The sequence below is a fragment of the Delphinus delphis genome, chromosome X (genome assembly GCF_949987515.2).
Source record: "Delphinus delphis chromosome X, mDelDel1.2, whole genome shotgun sequence".
In the NCBI taxonomy this organism is placed as follows: Eukaryota; Metazoa; Chordata; class Mammalia; order Artiodactyla; family Delphinidae; genus Delphinus; species Delphinus delphis.
The window spans coordinates 758,085-781,264 of NC_082704.1; the positions used below are offsets into that span (position 1 = coordinate 758,085).

The 23,180-nt window shown below is 37.2% G+C and overlaps 1 protein-coding gene across 1 annotated transcript in view; it reads right to left on the bottom strand.

The window, feature by feature from the left end:
- Positions 1-23,180, bottom strand: part of LOC132418705 (phosphatidylinositol-binding clathrin assembly protein-like) — a 34,049-nt gene continuing 10,869 nt past the window's right edge. Inside the window, exons 9-14 of the mRNA XM_060002694.1 lie at positions 21,588-21,667; positions 16,763-16,893; positions 16,621-16,651; positions 12,992-13,118; positions 1,005-1,111; positions 1-123 (exon numbers count right to left, since the gene is read on the bottom strand). Of these exons, the coding sequence (XP_059858677.1) occupies positions 111-123; positions 1,005-1,111; positions 12,992-13,118; positions 16,621-16,651; positions 16,763-16,893; positions 21,588-21,667 (489 nt within the window). The 3' untranslated portion in view covers positions 1-110. The remainder of the gene's footprint in view (positions 124-1,004; positions 1,112-12,991; positions 13,119-16,620; positions 16,652-16,762; positions 16,894-21,587; positions 21,668-23,180) is intronic.

Consider the following 23,180-nt stretch of genomic DNA (forward strand, 5'->3'; position numbering starts at 1 on the left):
TGCGAAAATGGATGTTTATTTTACTTGGAAGAAGTGGATGATTCAATCAGCCTGTAGAGAGATCGTCATTTGTTTTCACCTCTGATTTGGAATCTTTTCGCTTTGGTACCTCATGGATTCTGTCTGTGTGAAAGAAAGACACATGTGTATATCTTTCATTATTTCCACATATTTTTCCTTGTGGTTATGAAATAAATTACAAATAGTTTTACACAAGACTTTGGTCAGTCTTCTCATTATCTAATACTCGAAGCTTTGTCAGGCCTCCTAAAACAAACATTCAGGAACCAGGGGGCCCCAAGTGCATGGACTGAAGGCAGAAACCTTGTGAAGACTCTTCTAGAAAACAACACTCTGAGGCAATGAACACCTGGATCATGACACTTCCCCATACGCTTCAGCTACACCTCATCCATGTTACCACTGCTTGCTTCCACTTCTGTGCTCAAGCTGTTTCCTCTGCCTCTAATGTCAAACTTCTACCATCTATACACCCACTAGTTGAAATTCTCCTTATCATTTGATACACAATGCCCTGAAACCTTTTATCCCTGAATTAATTGTTCCCTCCTTTGACCTCCCATAGTGCTTTGGCTTTCCTATCTGTTTATATGCTTGTCTGTAAAATCATTTCCCCTCTGGGTTGACTGGCTATCCATTTTTAAATATTAGCATTCAACTTAGGTATCACTTCCTTAGGAAAGCTGTGCCTGCAACCTCCAGACTGAGCTACCCACCTCTCCAGCACTGATCTCAGTTGCGTTTGCTGAATGAATGAATAAAAGGCTTGCTGACTAGGTATCAGAACCCAGTTGATGTTTAACAGCACAAGTTTGTAGAGGATTGGCTTTATACAGTTCTGTGTCTCTTTACAATGCTGAAAATGTTAGAATTCTTTTTTCTTCTATGAGACACCAACAATGCACAAAAGATTATAAAACTCTGTTCTAACATGTGACTGCACATGCCTACCAAGTACCTAAGTAACAACAGGTCAAACATACGTTATTTCTTGTGGATGGAGCAGCAGGCTTGCTGTCCTTAAGCCTGGTTGGGTATAAATCATGGGTTGAGGTGCCATTAGGGAAGGAGCTCCAATTGGAGTTGGAACCTATGAATTCAAATGCAAAAGAAAACAAAATAAAAACTTAGTATTTTATTGCTCCCCTAAAACAATAGTACCAAGAAGACAAGTAACCACTCTAGAGCAAATATTACATTTAAAGAATGTCAACTGAAAAGATGCCAGCTGAGTAGTGGCAGACCCTGGAGATAAACGTGAATGACAAACTAGAATTTGAAGTATCAATATTTCACTCAGATGCTGCTGGAATATTCTGCATTCAGAGAAAATGAAATATCACTAGTTTACAAACCAACTGCTTTGCAGTTTATGAAGAAGTAACAGCAACTGGCACTGAAGAAGCTGTTGAAAAACCTCCAAAGAAGAAAACAAAAAAGATGACCCAGAGCCATATGAAGTGGAAGGGATATGGTAATATGGGGGTTACTCGTGACTGAGATAAGAACAACGGTGAGCAGGCAGAATCCTTACTGGAAGAGTTTCAAGAGAGAATGAGAGGAAAAAATACAACAAACTAGTGAATATAACAAAAAAGAAGCAAACTCACAGATATAGAGAACAAACTAGTGGTTACCAGTGGGGAGAGGGAAGGGGGAGGGGCAAGAGAGGGGTAGGGGAATAAGAGATACAAACTACTATGTATAAAATAAATTAGCTACAGGGATGTATTGAACAGCACAGGGAATATGCTGTGTATTCACAGCATATTCACAGAATATCCAATATTTTATAATAACTTTAAATAGAGTATCGTCTTTAAAAATTGTGACTCACTATATTGTACACCTGTAACTTGTATAATATTGTACATCAACTGTACTTCAATTTTAAAAAAAACTTCAAAAATCATTCAAAGACAAATATCATATGATATCACTTATATGTGGAATCTTAAAAAAATGATACAAATGAAGTTACCTACAAAACAGAAATAGACTCACAGACATCGAAAACAAACTTATAGTTACCGAAGGGTAAAGGCCAGGAGGAGGGATAAATTGGGAGATTGGGATTGACATATACACACTACTATATATAAAATAGATAACTAATAAGAGCCTACTGTATAGCACAGGGAACTCTACTCAGTACTCCATAATGGCCTATACAGGAGAAGAATCTAAAAAAGAGTGGTTATATGTATATGTATGACTGATTCACTTTGCTGTACATCTGAAACTAACACAACATTGTAAATCAACTATACTACAGTAAAAAAAATTTTTTTAAACTTCAAAAAAAAACAGGGAATGAGAGGAACAGAAGTAGTTACATAGCCTATAGAGAACTATTTTAAGGAATTTTTCAGTAAAGGGATAAAATATACTACTAAATGGTAGTATATTCATATGTGAAATACCACTGAGCCATTCTAATTAATGTATTAATTATGTACCAATCTAGACAGATCTCAAAAACATAAATATAAAATAATACCAATTATAATCAATTTCTAAAAATCATTTAGAAGAGTACTATGTACTTTTCCTTAGTAAAAGTATGAAAATGTTCTAGAAGGCCAGACATAAAATTCACAGTCATTGTCTCTGGAGTGGCAGAGAGTGACTGGGACTAGGGATGACCCAAGGAGACTTTGGTCTTATTTGTAAAATTTCATTAAAAAATTATCTGGAAAAATTATGAAAAAATGTTAACATTTAGTAATTCAGAATGTTGAAGCAAGGACGTTTGTTATCCTCTATACTTTCCCATATTTTAAACGTTTTTCCAAATTGACACCAACAGCAAAAGCATGAGTGAATTGGTGGTGAGGCTAAAGGACTTCAGAGTTTCCATTACTCATATTACATCACGTGAAATTTATACGACGCACTGAGGCTATAAAAACGAGAACTGGTGATTGCAAACAATTTTTAACTAAGTAAAGAAAATTTATAAATCATGAAAACATTGCCAAATAGGCAGAACAGAAATAACAGACTTAACTAAAATGAGTTAGAAAAAGGTTGGATAAAAAGCCAGAAAAATTCCAGAGAGTATTCTACCTGTATTAAAATTTCCTCCCATTGGAAGCCTTGAACAATGAGAACAAATTCAGCCTTATAAAAGTCCACTTCTTTTTTTACATCCTTAAAGCAGAGTGGAAGTGATCCCAAACAGCAGAATGGCAAACAAAACAAAACAAAATGAAACAGCAAAATCCTTGCAGAAAGGGAAGAAAAACAGAAGCAAACAGTAGCTCATTACTCTTGGAATAAACCAATAATGTAAACTAAACTAAATTATAATTGAATTTCTATTATGTGTATATTGATTATTCCTATTTTGGATCATCTATTAATTCTGGAACAGCTTTCCCTTAACTATTCCACTTTCACAATCCCTTCTCCTCCCCATTTCTAGGGTTCCTTTCTCTATTCCTCACAAAGCCTTCGCTATATTATTTCTCAGAGGGCTACTGTTTCTTTTTCCAATGCAAGAAAAGGATGTGGGTGGATTACCTTCCATTTAAAATTATCCCTATCATGCTTTATTCTATTAGTGCAAACCATGGGGAGTTCTACGTATATCTCCCACCCTTGAGATCTTAAAACTGTTTTTTTGTTGCCATTCTATACATAGGCACTTGCTGTGAAGTCACTGGATAGGCCACTGGTGTGGAACCTTGAAGAAAAGTGTCAATTACTATATAGCACATTTTCTACTACTATTTAATAAGAAACGTTATAAGATACAGAATACTTTCTGCTATATATTAAATATTGAGAATTAATATAGTGAACCATTTACAGCTGGGACAATGATCCTTCCTTGAACATGACAGATACAGGAGGTTTCAGGACTTCCAACCGAAGAGAAATATGAACTTAGCTAAGCAAGAAAGAGTTATGACTTTGTTTTTATGCTACATAAATAAAATAATAACATTAATAGACAAAATGAAAAAAAGAAAAATTTCAACCACAATCTCACTACCTCCAACAAAGAAAACTTGAATTTTTCAATTTCCATTCCCAGTCTTTGGTTATGGTATTTTTCACGTGTGGGATAATGTGAAAAATGAAGATAATTTGGCTTTCATCGCAATAGATGAACAGAAGAGTAATACATTTAGTGCTGTAGGTGTAACATCAAATTATGTCTGGCTCTCAACCCTGAGTTAGTCTCTTTGCCTATATAGGTCAGAACTTTAATCCTTGTCTTAGTCTCTTTACTTACTACTAGGTAATATAACATGAGAGACAAGTGGCCTTTGACTTTAGACATTTGATGCCAGAGTGTTTAGTGACTGCCCAGAAGGACTTGAAAAAAGAGGCAGAAATACATCTTTAATATCAATGTTTCTGATATTTTCCAAAGTTTTCTTATATCCTAGCTCCCAATTCTGCTATTTAAAAATTCTTCTTTTTTTTTTTTTTTTTTTTTTTTTTGTGGTATGCGGGCCTCTCACTGTTGTGGCCTCTCCCGTTGCGGAGCACAGGCTCCGACGCACAGGCTCAGCGGCCAAGGCTCACGGGCCGAGCCGCTCCGCGGCATGTGGGATCTTCCCGGACCGGGGCACGAACCCATGTCCCCTGCCTCGGCAGGCGGACTCTCAACCACTGCGCCACCAGGGAAGCCCCTAAAAATTCTTCATTCTTGTTATATATCATTTGAGCCAAAATTGATAACTAGCTCATGAATAATTTCTATTCTTGATGATTGTGCCCTATTACCAGGCACTTACCATTAAGCCTTGATATTCAAAGTCTGATCCTTGGACCGAATTATCAACATCAGCTGGGAGCTTTCCGGAAATGCAAAATCTCAATCTCCATCCCAGACCTGTTTCATTTTAACAACACCCCAAGGGGAGACATATGCAGGTTAAAGCTCAAGAATAAGAAAGTGTAGCAAGGGTTTAAGAAGTTCTATCAAGAGAGAAGTATGCCCAGCATGTTCACAATTCCCCCAGCGCATCTTCATTGTTGTTAGGGGGGATGCTTATTCTCCTTGCCTTCCTATTTTCATATCCTTCTCTGAGCACGGAGGGGATTTAATTTAATGGTCTATGTTTCACATACTAGTGGGTGGGAGTACTGTGACACAAAATCACTGGCATCATTACCATCATCACCATCATCATATTTCTAACTAATATTTATTGAGTACTTACTGTGACCTAGGCAGTATTCTAAGCAGTTTACCTCATAAATCCATAAGAAAAAGACAAATAACCAAACCAAAAATAGGTGAAAGCTTGAACAGACATTTCACAAAAAAAGAAAACTTACTGGTTAATAAATATATCAAAAGATACTCAACCAGGTTATGAATTAGACAGATACCAAAAGGAAAACATACCATGATACCATTAAACACCAGCAAGAATGGCACATTTTACATTATACTATTTATATTTTAATTTTAGGTAGGTATTCATATTTATATATTAATGGAAAATATACATTACTATTATTTTATATTAATAATAAATAATTTAAATTAATACAATAATGTCAAGTGTTGATGACATTGATAACACTCTTATTCCACTGGTGGGCATATACACTGTTACAGCCATTTTTGAAAACAGCTTAAAATTACCCAGTAAACCTAAACCCTATGGCCAAGCAGTTACACTCCTAGACAGATCCCCTGGAGAAACTCTTGCACATATGTACCAAGAGATAGTCAAAAGAATATACATAGCAACCTTGTTAATAATAGCAAACACCTTGAAACAACATACATGTACATGCCCAACATAAATGTCCATACAATGAAATATTATACAATGGTAAGGATGAATGAATTATACCTGCACACACTAACACAAATGAATCTTACCAACATAATACTGATTGAAAGAAGCAGGTCACAAAAGAATATGTACAGTATAATTCCATTTATAAAGTTCAAAATTGGAAAAACCAACAACACAAAAGAGGACTGAGGTGACTATATAAAAGTGAATAGAAATAAGCAAAAAGAGAAATCTCAGTGAACAGAAGAGAACATTAAATATCTAATTATTAGTCTCAGAGTGATATAAAACCATACTATATTTATGAAAATGGACAGGAAGTTACAGAAAAAGCAGATAATGAGAATGTACTCTTAGATATTAAAAGCATAACTCATTAAATAAAATGTTTAACCGAAGGGTTGAATAATAGGAGTAGCTGCTTGATATGTTCAGTTGGATATGTTCACTTCATGAAAATTCAATAAAATTTACCAAAGCAGAAACAAGCAAACAAACAAACAAAAACACCACACACTCTCAATGGATGGGATAAATGGCAAATTACACAGAGATGGAGAGAATCTGTAAATTAGAATACAAATTTGGAGAAAGTACCCAGAATGAAGCACATAGAGATAAGGAGATGGGAAATGTGAGAGAGGTGTTAAGAGACAGACCTAGAAACATCAAGGTAAAAGTAGTTAGAAAAAGACAAAATTTTAAATGCAATAAAACAATCCAGATTAACCGCTCTTTTAGTTTTCTACTGAGGTGTCAGCAGGGCTGCATTCCTTCTGGAGGCTCCAGGAGAAAATCAGTTTAATTGCACTTTCCTTGACTTCTGACCCCCTCACTCTATCTTTAAAGGCAGCAACATGGCATTGCTCTGACCTTACTTCCATCATCACGTCTCTCCCTGACTCTTTTGCCTCCATTTTCTACTTTTATGAACACCTGTGATTATATTGGGTCCACTTGGATAATTCACACTAATCTCCCACTTCTAAGGTAATCTGATTAACAACATTAATTCCATCTACAAACTTAATTCCCCTTTGCCATGTAACCAAACATAATCACAGGTTCTGTGGATTAGGATATGGAAATCTTTGGGGGGGACGTTATTCTGTCTACCATACCTATAAAGGTACAGTAAAATAATTAGACTGAAAGCTGACTTGTCAGTGGTGGTGGTAGAAGCCTGAAGAAAGTAGAGTGATATCTTTAGAATACTAAAAGAAAATAACTGTCAAACTAGAAGGGAATACCCAGACAAACAAAACTGAGCTGGCCACCAATTCAGTCTTATTAAAGGAAATGTTAAAGATGTACTTCAGGTGGTCGCCTACAGAAGGTCTAACATGTAATAAGAAATTATGAGAAAGAAAGTGGCAAATAATGTAGTTAAATCTAAACAAACACTGACTCTGTAAAACAGTAAAACTTCTGATTATTTTGTGGTAATTAAAAAAACAAGATATTGACTCATGAAGAAATAGAAAATCTGAATAATAAATCTATAACTAGTAAGGAGATTGAATCACTAATCAAAAACCTCCCAACAAAGAAAAGCCTCAGACCAGATGCCTTCACTGGTGAATTCTACTGAACATTAAAAGAAGAATTAACACTAATTCTTCTCAAACTCTTCCAAAATTTGAAAAGGAGGGAACATTACCGAACTCATTCTATGAGGCCAGCATTACCCTGATACCAAAGCCAAAGACAATACAAAAAATAAAACTATAGACCAATATCCCTTATGAATACTGAGGCAAAAATCCTCAACAAAATACTAGCAAAACAAATTCAGCAGCACATGAAAAGGATTATATACCATGAACAAGTGGGATTTATTCCTGGAATGCTAGGGTAGTTCAACATATGAAAATCAGTGTATCAATAATATGCACCATAAATAGAATGAAGGGAAAAAATAAAATATCAATTGATGCAGAAAAGCATTTAATAAAACTCAACACCGTTCCATGATAAAAGCACTCAATAAACTAGGAATAGAAGGGAACTTCCTCAACATAATAAAGATTATATATGAAAAGACCACAGCTAACATCATGCTCAAGGGTGAAAGCCTGAAAGCTTTCCCCCTAAGATCAGGAACATAACAAGAATGCCCACTTCCACCAATTCTATTCAAAGTATAGCTAGAGCTAAAAAAGAAATCAAAGGCATCAAATTGGAAAGGAATAAGTAAAATTATCTATTTTTGCAGATGACATGATCTTATATTTAGAAACCCTAAAGATTCCACAAAAAAACTGTTAGCACTCATGAATGAATTCAGCAAAGTTACAGGATACAATATCAACACAAAAAAAATCAATCACATTTCTATACACCAGCAATGAACAATCCAAAGAGAAATTAAGAAAACAATTCCACTTACAATGGCAACAAAAGAAATAAAATACTTGGAATAAATTTAGCCAAGGAGGCAAAAGACTTATACACTGACAACTACAACATATTGCTGAAAATAAATTAAAGAAGAAGACCTAAGCAAGTGGAGAGATAGCCCATGTCCATGGATTGGAAGACTTAGTATTGTTAATTTGACCATACTACCCAAAGTGATCTACAGATTCAATCATATCAAAATCCCAATGAATTTGTTTTTAGAAATAGAAAAACCCATCCTAAAATTCATACAGAATCTCAAGGGGCCCTAACTAGCCAAAATAATCTTGAAAAATAAGAACAAAGTTGGAAGACTCATACTTCCTGAATTCAAAAGTTATTACAAAGCTACAGTAATCAAAACAGTGTGGTACTGGCATAAGGACAGACATATAGATCAATGAAATAGAAGAGAGAGCCCAGAAAAAAACCCTTCACATACATAGTCAATTGATTTTTTACAAGGGTGCCAAGATCATTCAATGGGGAAAGAACAGTCTTTTCAACAAATGATGCTGGATATTAATGATGCTGGGACAACTGGATATCCACATGCAAAAGTATGAAGTTGAACCCTTACCTCACAATATATACAAAAATTCAGTCAAAATTGATCAAAGACCTAAACTCAAGAGCTAAAGCTGTAAAAATAGAAGAAAACATAGGGGAAAATCTTCATGACATTGCATTTGGTAATGAATTCTTGGATATGATACCCAAAGTATGGACAACAAAAGAAAAAATAGATATATTGGACTTCAGCGAAATTTTAAAAATTTTGTGCATCAAAGGACACTATCAATGGAGTAAAAAGACAACCCAGAGAATGGGAGAAAATATTTGCTAAGCATGTATCTGATAAGGGATTAATATCCAAAACATATAAAGAGCTTGTACAACTCAACAACAAAACAAACAACCCCATTCAAAAATGGCCAAAGGTTTTGAATAGACATTTCTTCAAAGATGATATACAAATGCAAATAAGCACATGAAAAGATGCTCAACATCACTAATCATTAGAATAAGACTCTACTTCATACCCATCAGGATGGCTATTATAAGTAAAAAAGAAATCCAGAAAATAATAAGTGTTGGTGAGGTTGTTGGGAAGTTGGAACCCTCATGCATTTCTGGTGGGACTATAAAATGGTTTAGCCACTGTGGTAAACAGTATTGTGATTCCTCAAAGAAATAAATATAGAATTACCATATGATGCAGCGATTCTACCTCTGGGTATATGCCCAAAGAATTGAAAGCAGAGGAGACTCAAACAGATATTTGTACTCCAATGTTCATAGAAGCATTATTCACATCAGCCAAAAGCTGGAAACAATCCAAATGTCCATCAATGGATGAATGGATAAACAAAACATGGTAAATATGTATGATGGAATATCATTCAGCCTTAAAAAGTAATGAAATTCTGGGGGCTTCCCTGGTGGCGCAGTGGTTGAGAATCTGCCTGCTAGTGCAGGGGACGCGGGTTCGAGCCCTGGCCTGGGAGGATCCCACATGCCGCGGAACAACTAGGCCCGTGAGTCGCAACTACTGAGCCTGCGCAGACGTCTGGAGCCTGTGCTCCACAACAAGAGAGGCCGCAATAGTGAGAGGCCTGCGCACCGCGATGAAGAGTGGCCCCCGCTTGCCACAACTAGAGAAAGCCCTCGCACAGAAACGAAGACCCAACACAGCAAAAATAAATAAATTAATTAATAAACAACTTTGAAAAAAAAAGTAATGAAATTCTGATAAATGCTACAACATGGATGAATCCTGAAGACACTATGCTAAGTGAAATAAGCTAGACACAAAAGGACAGATCATGTATGATTCCACTTGTATGAGGTACCTAGAATAGGCAAATTCATAGAGACAGAAAATAGCAAAGTGGTAACCAGGGTGGGATGAATGGAAAGTTATTTTTTAATGGGTAGAGTTTCTGTTTGAGATGATGAAAAAGCTCTGAACCTACAAAATGCTGATGGATACACAACATTTTGAACGCATTTAATGTCACTGAATTGTACACTTCCAACAGGATGATAACTTTTCTGTTATGAATATTTTACCACAATAGCATATGAACTCAGCAGGGAGTATGATCAGGGTTAAAGTCTTCTGAAGTCCTTTTGTTGTTTCAGAGGAAAATATTGATTAACTTTAGACCTTGGTAATTTAACTATGTATGTTGTAGTCTCTAGAGTATAACTTCAAAGGGAAAAGGGAAAAAATGAAAGGAGGAAAAAAAAGAATTTAATCATGGCAAAAGAAGGCAAAAAATAAGAGAGAAAAAAGAAAAATAAGAGAAAAACAGCTTATATTAGAAACATCCAAATATATCCATAATCACATAAAAACACATTAACTAAACTCAGGTTAAAAGACAAGGATTGGATTCTACTTCCAGTTAAAACTGAGTAAGAACAGAAAATCTTCCTCTCTCACTGAACACCTAACTCTAAAACCTGGATAGGATGCACGGTCGGCTATCCGAAAACTCTGAAAAGTAAGTATCAGCAGGTAGATCAGGAAAGAACACCAGAATTCAAAGTACCAGTGAATCTGTAATTTTTCCCTTCCAGCATCATGCACACTGGACTCAAATCAGCCTGAAACCTGGAAGAGATCACTGTTGTGCAGATGAGAAAAAACTCCAGAAGTTCTCTAGCTCTGGCTTGAGTAGCTATAAAGAGAACTCCTAAAGCTCAGACAAAGTCAGAAAAAGCCCTCAGTGGTTTTTCTTTTTCTCCTTTTCCTGCAGCAGTGGCTATGGTGGCAGCAAGGGAAAACTGCAAGAGCCAAATATATGAGGGAGAGGAACTTTCTTCTCCATTAGGTGGAGCTGTGGCTTCATGAAGGGAGGGACAAAAAAATGTGTTTTAATTCTCTCTGTCCTACCACTACTTGGAAGCTTGACTTGTTTCAATCACAGAAATGTATGGCGTTTTTGGCCAGATGAAAGAGAATGGGAGCCCCAAGAAACTGGAAAATACTGGAGAGACAGCAGAGATACAGAGGCTCGGGGAAGCTGGTTGTGGACCTCTGGGTTCATCCGCCCCCTCCCCCCACCTGTACACGGGTAGATGGGATCTTAATGAGCATATACCAAAGACTTTGATTACTAAGCCCCTGGAGAGACCACAGCCCAGGTCCCACGATGACCACTAAGAGCAGAGCAAAGACTGTAGAAACTGAGCTGATACTGGGACCACGGGCCAGAGAAGCGGGCTTGAAGTTGTAGCTTAAACTTAACCAGGTCAAGTGTCTGCTACAGCACAGATATCAACATGCTCCATAATTTAACAAGACCTGGCGTCTTTTAAATTAACGGTCAAAATGTCCAAATGGCACATGAAGAACCATGAAAATTTCAACTTCCATGGAAAAAAGCCATCAACAGACACCAATGATGAGATGACACAGATGTGGGAATTATCTGACAAAGACTTTAAAGTGGTTATTAGACAGATGCCTGAATGAGTCATCACGAACACTCTTGAAACAAGAGTTAAAATAGAAAGCTTCAGCCAAGAAATAGAAGATACAGACTCCATATCAGAAGGTAGATGACAAAGGAAAGATTCAGTGAACCTTAAGATAGACTAATACATCCCTCCAAACCCTTTCTAGGTTCTTAGTCAGCTATGTCCTCAAATCTACTGCAGCAACATAGCCGCACGTCTCCTCAGTACATTTCAAAATTATTTCTTCCCAAATCCTATCAGAATTCTCATTCCTAAATGCACCTCTGCTGCATATCAGGAAAGCAAAGTCACTACGTACTCAAGAGTTAATGTGCAGTTTGTTATATCATTGGACCAATGAAGTTTCGAAGCAAAATTATAGTTCAAGTAAAGTTCTGCAGCCAAAAGAGTTTGTTGCAAACTTAACAAAAAAACTTGCTTTCCAGAGCTTTTTGAATTTTATGTTTGCAGATAATTTATTGGGGACCCATATTTCAACTTTCAACCTGTCAGCAACTCTTATCAACTCTATCTGCAGATCTCTCTCTCGAAACTCTTGCTTTAGATCTACTGTCAACATTCTAGCATTCTAGACCAGAGCAGTCTAGATCTCTTGCCTGGATGACTTGAAGAGACTTCTAATTGACTTCCCCAATTTGTGTCTTATTTCCTTACTAACCATCTTCCACACTCCTCCCGGACTAATCTTTCAAAAACGTAAAAGTGATCGTGTTATAGGTTTGGCTCCCCGCTGCTTATAAGACAAAGCCGAAACTCCTATACAAGTTCCTACAAGATCTGACCTCTCTTTAAGCTCGAGATTTATCTCTTGCTGCACCCATCATACATTACACGATAGCCATGTTAAACTACTTCGAGTTCCCTGAATAACCCACCAAGTTTCCATCTGCCAACCAGTTCTTGTCAATTCACCTCATCTCCTTTTTTACCTCATGTTCAGCTTCTTTATAAAAGTAACCAACACACCCTCTAAAGTATTCATTCCACTTGGAATATTCAGTTCCTCTATTTGATGACATGTCTGTCTACCGTTGATCTGTCAGCCCAGTGCCTAAATACCTAATAGGTGTTCAATAAATGTGGAGCAAAATGGTGGAACTCTGTAGTTCTCTCCCCACCACAGGATCGACCCTTCCACAAATAGAGGAACAGTTAGTTAGCTTAACATGTCTACAACAAATGTTAGCACAATATATTAAAAGTGATTAAAAGAGAACATTTCTTGGTCTACCTACTTCTCTAATACAAATGTATATGTTATATGTATATATCAAAAAGGAAAACACGTAATAATACATCACAAACGTTACCATGTGGGAAACTGGAGGAATAGAAATTGGGCTCCAGATGGTTGATACGCAGGTACAGCTATTCAACTGCCAGTTCATTCCACCAGTCATTTCCATCTCTGAGGATTGACACCCCTTCACGTCCGATCTAAAATGAGATGTATAAACCAGCCCATTTGGGGAAATGACAAATCTACCATTTAAACATCTCGTCAGGATATAGCCTTTGAGACAATGTTTATGGCTATCAACAGGTAAAATATAATAGGAAGGAATCACAAGAAAAGATTATAAAAAGACCACTGGCTATTTTCTATATTAAGTTATCATTACAAAACTAAATATTTCAGCTTACTTTTTATAGATAATGCCAAATTTAAATTTCCCACTAACAAAGTTTGAGAGTTCATAGAAGGAATTCAATAGTAGCAGTTGCCCATTTAAAAAAGTGACTTGAACAAATACGTTTAATTCTAAACTATTTTAATAGTTTATATATAGAAAGGAAAAAAACCTAGTATTCCCCATGGTGGTGGGTCAAAGGGCACTAGAGTAAGAAACAGAAGTATTGCATTCTGAGGTTCACCAGGCTATTAGCTAGCTGTGTAACCTTGACTAAATAACTTAACCTCTTTCCTTATTTGTAAAATTGGGATAAACTATGCTTCATAGAATTAGAGTTATTAAGAGAATAAATAATACAAGATGCGTAATATTTTGTATAAATAAGAAAACAACTAGAAACAAAAGGAAACAGACTCTCATTGAACATTTATTCTTACTAGGCTCTGTTAGGCGCTTTCACAATCTTAAATATCATTTAACTTTCATAACAACTATGTGAAGTAGGCATTATAAATTCTCATTTTATGGATGAGGAAACAGACTCAGAGACGGGAAGTATCTTGCTCAAGGTCTTACAGTTCATTAGTGGCAGGACTAGGAGTCTATATTCTATGCCAGTGGTTAAGATTATTATCCCTGTTTTCTACATCTGTTTCAACTCCTCTACCAAATTATGTAATAATCTATTCCACATACACTTTAGTTTTAATTCTAAGAAATGGTTCTTGTATCTAAAAGCTCATATTTATTCTGTATTCATCATTTGACTTATTGAAATTTAGTTTTTATCCACGTGATGCACAGTTTAAAAAGTCAACCAGTGCTAAAAGATCGAAAACCCAAAATACCAGTCACCGCTTCCCCTTCGCAAAAGTAGCCACACTTTTCCTTATGGTATTTAATTCCATAATCCCAAAGAATCTCTGTATCTCAATTTTCACATATGTGAAATGTGGATTCATTGCATTCATTCAACAAACATCCATTCAATATCTACTAGATGCCAGGCACCATCCTTGGTGCTTGGAATATAGAAAACAGATGAAACTATTTGCTTTCATGGAGCTTGTGATCTAGTGGAAATAATAACTTTCTCAAGTAGAAAGACTGAGTTATTATGTGTAAAATACTTAGAATGAACAGTATGTCTCAGAGTGAACAATAAATGTTAGCACCAAATAACATGTCATTTTGAGTTTTTCCAGGAAACATCTCCCCTGGAGCTCTACATCCTTCGGTTCCATTCTAACTGGCTGCTGTACAAGTAAATATAACTTCCATTGTTCTTATACTGCAAATTCCCTCCACCTCTCACTTAAGTGGAGCACTCTGTTTCCCTGAATCCCATGTGCTCCTCTTTCTTAGTTTACTTCTCTGTTTTGTTGGAGCACACCTTGTAGGATCTTCCTAAGCAAAGGTGCATGGCAGGTAATTTTTTTTTAAGATTTTGGGTGTCTGGAAACTCTATCCCTTGTATTTCCTCGAGAGCTTGTCTCAGTACAGAATTCCATCCATGTAGCAGCTCAGGCCAAAAACCTAAGCACCATCCCTTGGTCCCGCTTTTCTCCTCACCTCTGACAGCAACTGCTATCAACTCTGCCCCAGAACATGTGCCAGGTGCATCCACTTCCATTATGCCCAACCTCTACTACTACCATGCCGGACGGGGCGTTTCAGATGGCACACTCAAAAAGAAAAGGAACACTCTGTACAGGTAGTGGAATTTTCTAATATAGTCCTGGATTTTATTTGTGAATATTTTATTTAGAATTCTGACATCTATAATGAATATATGAGCCTAGTCAGCACTTTCTTCTATCTTTACTGGGCTTTCATATTAAGGTCATGTCACTTCATACACTGAAGTGGAGATCTTCCTTTTTTTCTACATAGCCTGGAATTGAAATTTCCTATTCTTTAAGGATAGATAAAGCTCTACTCTATGTGGCAATTGGTCTATGCATGTTTCTGTTTCTTCTTGGATGAATTTTGTCATTATATTTTGCTTGGAAATCATCAATTTCCTTTAGATTTTCAAATATGCTGTTACCAAACAGCTGCACAAAGTATTCACTTATAGTTACTTTAATCTCTCCTACATCTGTGGTTACGTCAGCTCTCTTATTCCTCATGTTGTATACTTTTACATTCTTTTTCGGTTGAATCAGAGGACCTCATTTTATTGGACTTTAAAGAAATAAGTTCCAAATTTATTTTTCTTTGCAATTTTATTAATTTAAGCTTTTATCTTCATAAATTTTATCTTCCTAATATATTTTTATTAACTTATATCTATCTTCTTAAGACAAAACTAAATTCTTGTTAATTTACCTTTTTTAACAATGATGAAACTTTTTCTGTTCAGCTTTCACAGTGCCCCATTAGCTTTGGTATGAAGTTCTCTTTTTCATTACCTTTAGATAGTTAACTTTCCTTTTGATTTCCTCTTTGGCAAAAGGATGATATTTTTGAATTTATAAGTAGTTAAGATTTTCATGGTCAACTTTTCATTAAGTAGTTATAATTTTATTGGATTATGAGAGAATGTAGCCCATAAAATTGTTTAGGAGTTTTTACAGGTTTTCTTTGTGATTGCTTTGAAGAAAATGAACATTCTGTGTGTGTGTGTGTACACTTAGGTTTATTATTTATTTATTATGTATTATTTAAATTCCTCTGTGTCCTTTCTTGTTTTGTCTACTAAATTTGTCCAACGATGAAAGAGGTGGTTTGAAACTGCCCATTTTAACTGTACTTTTCTCAAGTTCTCCATGCATTTCTAATAGTTTTCACTTTATGTATTCACCTTTGTGCATAAACTGTTAAGACTGTTGTATCTCCCCCTAGATAGTGTCTTATTCTGTTCACTGCTTTTAACCTTACATTCTACATTATTTGTCGTTAATATTGCTTCGGCCTTCCTTTGGTTTCCACTTGCCTGGGTTTTTTTGGTTTGTTTTGGGTTTTTTTTTGGCTGAAAATGTAGGGAAGCACTCACTGAAGTAACATTGATTACCTTACGATGCTGAGGCACTCCAACTGGTAGTTTCATTGTCTTTGTTTAATAAAATAAAAAATTATTACTCATTTAATACAGTTTATATCATAAAGTAAGAAAAGAACCAAGAATACAAAGAACTATGAGGAATGCCAACATTTAAGATGTGCTTAGAAAAACGTCCTTCAGATGAACCATGAAGGGTTAAACCTACGTTAAAAATAACTCTTTTCAGGTATGAGTCTCATCCGTCCCTTCCTCTAACATGTATTTATTGGCTGTCTTTTTTAAATAATAAAAAACTTACCTGTTGACTGGGCTTTCTCCAAAGTCAAGATCTGTTTTGTAAAACAAACACAAATTTTACATTATTTTTATATAAATACTTTTTCTTAAAATGCATTTAAAAAATATATATCTCAAATATTAAATTAAAAATAGATGCTTACTTCTTACAGGGCTAACCAGTGAGCCATCCAGGTTGTTTGCTATAACACTTCCATTTTGCTGTCTGGCTGCAATACACTTGGGGACTTGTGAAGGCAATGCCAGTTGTAACATATCACATAGAGGAAACAATCTGAAAATAAGAGACAGAATCAGATGAAAACCTAAACCAAATTTCTATCAATACAGTAATTATATATATATATATATATATATATATATATATATATATATATACACACACACACACACACACACATATATGTACCTTCCCATTACAAAGCAACAGGACTTCAATTTATTAGGTTAATTGGTATAAATAAGGTCGTTTAAAATGATTAATTAAATAAATTTTAATTGAGCACTTGTGTGCTAGACACTGTACTAGGTGCTAAAGATACAGTTGTGAACAAAGAAGATAAAAATCTCTGCCTTCATTTAGCTTACGTTCTATTGGAGACAGAAGATAAGCAAGACAAATAAAGTACATAATATGTTAGATCGTGATACGTGCTAAGGAAAAAATATCAGGGAAAGGATTATGATATGCTGGTGGGAGAGTGGGCACTTAAATGCTAGACAGGAAAGGCTCACTGAGAAGGGAACTTTTAAGTAAAGAGCTGAAGCATGTAAAGGACTGAACTGTGTGGATCCAGCAGAAGGAACAGCATGCACAAAGGTCCTGAGGAAAGAGTGTGCTTGGTGTGTTTGAAGAACACGGAGGAGGCCATGGAGGGGTTCGTAAGGAATTGTAAAGACCTTGGTCCGCCCAACTGTTTTACTCTTCCAGCTCCAGCCTTTTCTCTAGTACTCTCCTCTCCTGGCACCCGTCCTCTAGCTCAGTCCTCTGTCCCACCCACCTTCCTCATTCCTTCACATTGGTCCTAGTCACATTCTTCCTAGAAGAAATGAGTTGCTATTTGCCATTAACTGAGGTGGGGAAAACCATGGATAAAGCAGGTCTGGGGTCAAGTATCAAAAGCTTAGTTTTGGACACACTGAGTTTTGGAACCCTACTAGACATTCAAGTGCTACCACGGAATAGACACTTGGATATACAACCCTTGAGTTCAGGAGGTATGGCTGGAGCTGGAGATAATAATTTGGGAGTTCTTATCATGTAAATGGTATTTAAGGCCATGAGCTTGGATGAGGTCATCTAGGAAATGCGTGCATATACATAAAGAAGAGAAATGAGGACGAATCCGTGGGAAACAGTCTAAAAAGTAGCCAAGAGTTAAATAAGAAGAAAACCAAGATGCAAACTGAAGAAAGCATGTCAAAGAAGAGGGAGTGATGAACCATGTCCAGTAAGATGAAGACTGATGAAATTATCGTCGGATTTGCAACCTAGAGGTCACTGGTGACTTTGACTAAAGCAAACGGGAAATGTTAGCACACCTTTCTTAGTAACTGTAAGAACAAGCAGAGAAAATAATCAATGAAGATATAGAGGATTTGAGCAACAGAATTAAAAACCTCAAAAGGATACAGTTTTCAATGGCACATGAAACTTCTACCAAAAAAAAAAAAAAGGTTATATGCTAGGCCATGAAGCAAGTATCAACAAATTCCAAAGGACTGAAATACAGAGAAGGTTCTCTGACACAGTGCAAGTAAGCACTATGTCAACAACAAAATTCAATAACAAAAGAAAAAGATAATTAGAAGGCCCCCATATACATGAAATTTTAAAAATACACTTCTAAGCAATACATGGGTCAGGTCCTGTTCTAAGCACTCTACATTTCTATTGACTCATTTATCCTGACAGCAACCTTCTGAGGATAAGCAAGCGGAGGCACAGAGAGGTTAAGTGATCTACCCAAAGTCACACAGTCCATGAATGGTAGAGTGAAAATTAAAGTCAAGTATTCTGGTTCCATGGCCAGTATTTTTAAATCACAGTGATTGAAGATAAAAAGTGGTTCCAGCTGCCCACAGGATTCTTCAACACAACTGGCTCAAGCAGTGACTGTTAGGCAACCTAGGCTAAGTCCTCAGGACAGCATGTGCAGACATCACCAGAAGCCAGTTTTGGGCTGTTGGGAACCAAGCCCAGAGGCCTTTATAACACCATAATAGTACTTCCCCTCCTCCCCCTCTACCCTACTTGGGATTCACATTCACATCAGACTGAATCCACAGCATGTCAACCACTACATTTAACCTTATAATGATTCCCAAACCATAGGGCCTCAGAAAAACAGTCCTTTTGGAAATGAAGCAAATGTACAGTTTTTGCTATACATACTGTTTTAAACAAAGGACTTATGTTCATCATAGTTTTGGTCAAACTCACCCATCGAAAATGCAGAAAGTGTGTCCATTGAGAAAATATGCACAAAAGAAAAAAACATTTTTTTTTTTTTTTTTTTTTGCGGTACGCGGGCCTCTCACTGTTGTGGCCTCTCCCGTTGCGGAGCACAGGCTCCGGACGCGCAGGCTCCGCGGCATGTGGGATCTTCCCGGACCGGGGCACGAACCCGCGTCCCCTGCATCGGCAGGCGGACTCTCAACCACTGCGCCACCAGGGAAGCCCCAGAAAAAAAACATTTAAAATAGATAAAGTTTAAGTCTTCAAGTTAAATTAAGAGCAAACAAATTCTAAGACATATAACCCTATGATAGTATAGCTCATTATTACAGGGATTTTCGTCTAGCATAGAGGGTCAAGTAACATCACTGAATCAAAATCAACCATTAAAAAACAGAATATGGCTGATTTTGAGCAGTTGCACACCAGGAAATGTATAACAGCCAGCTCCCCAGGAAAAGGCCTGTTTTATACTGTTTGTCCATTTTTGTGGTATACAGACTTCCATCATAGCCAATTTCAAGTTGCCAATGTGTCATCAACTAGCTTTCAAATTTCCTGACTAAGAGGCAAACTAACCTTAGGAGCTTACCAAGGACTTCCCTGGTAAGCACGACAAGGTCTGTACACAGACATTACCCCGGATTTATGTATGTCTTTTTTTTTTTTGTAAAATTTATCTTTTAAGTAGTAATTATTTGCACATTTTATTCATTTCTCAGATATCCTTCCAGAAGTATTCTTTAAGAAATGACATAAACATATATATTCTTTCTTTTTGTTTTGAAAAAGAAACAGTGGTAGCATAGTATGCACTGTCTCCCACCATCTAACAACACACGCTGGAGACCATTCCATTCTGCTACATTAAAACAAGACTCTCATGAAGAGTCATTTTGTTATTACAATGTTGTAATGTTCAATATGTCATTTCACAACTATGAATACATATATGGGATAAATTCCTAGAAATGAAGTTGCTGGGTCAAAGACTGCTTTAGGAAGAGGCAGCAGACATAGTAGGTGGTTAGGAAATGTAAGAATTAAAGGTTCTAATCCTGCCCTCAATTATCACATACAATAGTGTTATATTAGCTTCAAGCCAAGCTCTGCTTGCTGAAGCTTTCACAACTGGACAATTTGGGATGGAGGGAATCAATGCATGCTGCACACTGAAGAGATCACAAGAAAGATGAATAGAGTCACATATATCCTACCCAGCTGAGCCTGCATTTCTTTCATTCCCTCATCTATCCATCCACCTATCAATCTATCCATCCAACTATATACTAACTACACATCCATCTATGATAAAGAGATAATTAAGAAATAGTCAACAGGGCTTCCCTGGTGGTACAGTGGTTAAGAATCCGCCTGCCAATGCAGGGGACACGGGTTCAAGCCCTGGTCCGGGAAGATCCCACATGCTGCAGAGCAACTAAGTCCGTGCGCCACAGCTACTGAGCCTGCGCTCTGGAGCCCGTGTGCCACAACTACTGAAGCCCATGTGCCACAACTACTGAGCCCACGTGCCACAACTACTGAAGCCCACGCACCTAGAGCCCATACAGCCCAACAAGAGAAGCCACCACAATGAGAAGCCCGGGCACCGCAACGAAGGCCCAACGCAGCCAAAAATAAATAAAATAAATAAATTTATTTAAAAAAAGAAATAGTTAACAGACTTGGCTAGTAGAGATTGATCATATAACTCAATTACAATCAACATAACCGTAAAAAGTGGAGTGAACGAATAATACATGACCCTTATAGAAATTTTCACAATACTGAAAAGTACAAACAGAAAACTGAAATCAACCATAATTCTTCCACTCAGAAATAGCTAATGTGAACATTTAGTTTATACTGTTCAATTTGTGTACGTGTGCACATATAGAGGAGTACGTGTATGTGGGTGTGTGTATATGTATGCATACACACACATTCATCGTGAATGTTACTGCGCACGACAGTTATTCTCACTAGGGCAGTCCCTAAGGGAAGAAATCAAATTCTTCAAAGAGGGGTTATTCAAGTGCCAACTTCTGACTTTGAGAATCACTCAGTATAACAAAAGATGTTCCTTTGGGAAGCAGACCATGCTGTGAAGCGTATGGAATCCCACAAAAGACTGAAATACTCTATCCCATATTATCATTTAAAATGGCTGTATAGGCTTCCCTGGTGGCGCAGTGGTTGAGAGTCCGCCTGCCGATGCAGGGGACGCGGGTTCGTGCCCCGGTCTGGGAAGATCCCACATGCCGCGGAGCGGCTGGGCCCGTGGGCCGTGGCCGCTGGGCCTGCGCGTCCGGAGCCTGTGCTCCGCAGTGGGAGAGGCCATAGCAGTGACAGGCCCGCGTACCGCAAAAAAAAAAAACAAAAAATGGTTGTATAGCATTCCACCATATTCAAAGCCCATAATTTATTCAGTCACTGTGATGTTGCTAAAATGAGAGAAATTATTTAGATGAAAACAGAATTAACCTATATTAAAACATTTATCAACTTACCTATAAGCGGGTGAAACGTCAATTTTCTCTTCCAAAGAAGCTAAATGCTGTTTTAGTGCTTCAAGTAAACTGCAGGGTACCTAAAAATAAAGTTATTAGGAAAAAAGTTGTTTTTTGATGATAGATAGTTCTTAGCAAATTCATACTCTCCTATATCATAAAAAGACTTTGAAAAATATTAAGACACCTGTATAGCAAATGATTAAAGCTAAATAATTGCTAGAAGTAAATTCATTATTAAAAGTAGCATCTTGGTATCAAATCACATTTTCAAACTATACTTTTACATACATTTTTAAAAAAACAATAAAAGAGCATCTTAAAATGATCAATGGGCTGCTAAAATATGTATTTCCTTTGGAGAAGACATTGGGCTTAAAATCATTCATTACTTACGGTTCCTTCATGAGTCACCAGATTACTGAATAAATTTAAGTAAAACATTAAGCCTACTGGGGAAGAGGGAGAGAGAATCTCACTCACGGTCTCTGATCTCTCCTGAAATGTCACCTCCTCAACTGGGATTTCCTTGGCTATCCTAGATAAAATAGTACCTACCAACAGTCTCTTTACCCTCACTAAGTTTTCTTTTTCTTCATGGCAATTATCTTCCCTGAGATTATAGGTTTCTTTCCGTGTATGTTTATTATCCGTCTCCTTGCAATAAAATATAAAACTCCACGAAGACAGAGATTTTGTCTGTTTTGTTCACTGTAGACTGGAGCTTCCCAGGTCATGAAGCCTGCAACTAGGTTGTTTGTTTTTGCTTGTGGCTCCAGTCTACAGGTCTGGCAGAGGAGAGGTATCAAATAATCAAACAAATAAATGTAAAATGAAAGTTGTGAAAAGTACTGTGAAAGAGAGGTGCATGATAGGTAGTGTTTAAGTAAGTGAATGTGACCAAGTCAGGGACGTCAGAGAAGTAAGCACTCCTGAACAAAGTAACAACTGAGCTGAGAGCTGAAGGATATCCAGGAGAAAAGTAGGATACTAGGAGAGGAATGAGCATGGCAGGAGGGCATATGGCACAGGCCACGAGTAAAGGTGAACCATGTTGCTAAGGCGAGCGTGGAGGAGATGAAGCTGGGAGGGATTCGACGATGCAAGACCTTAAAATCAACGCAATGTTGTGGAGTTTGGACTTTAACTTGAGAATACCGGATGACTTTGAAGTGAGGAGTGATCTGTATTTTGGCAGTTCTCAGATCAGCATTCTGGTTGCATTGCGTAAAAGAAACAGCAGGGGGCAGATATATGGGGAAGCGAAAGGATCCGAGTTGAAGCTAGGATGATGGTGTGGTGGCAAAGACGGACACAGATGCTGCTGAGCTAGCAGCTGGAGAAGGGTTTAATGAAGGAACTGTTCACAGAGGTGTGGACAGGGCTGAGGGACCATTCTGAGAGGAAAAGGGAGCGCTATGAATGACAATAATGGCACAAGAGGCATACACACTCAGAGGAGCCTGGATACCACTCAGTGCAGACGGGCTGCCGGGCTGAGGCATCCAAGCAGACATCTGCTCAGAGGGATTTCCTGCTGGACCATATATGAGGACCAGGAGAAGATCTCCCTAGGGACGCCTCTTGACCATG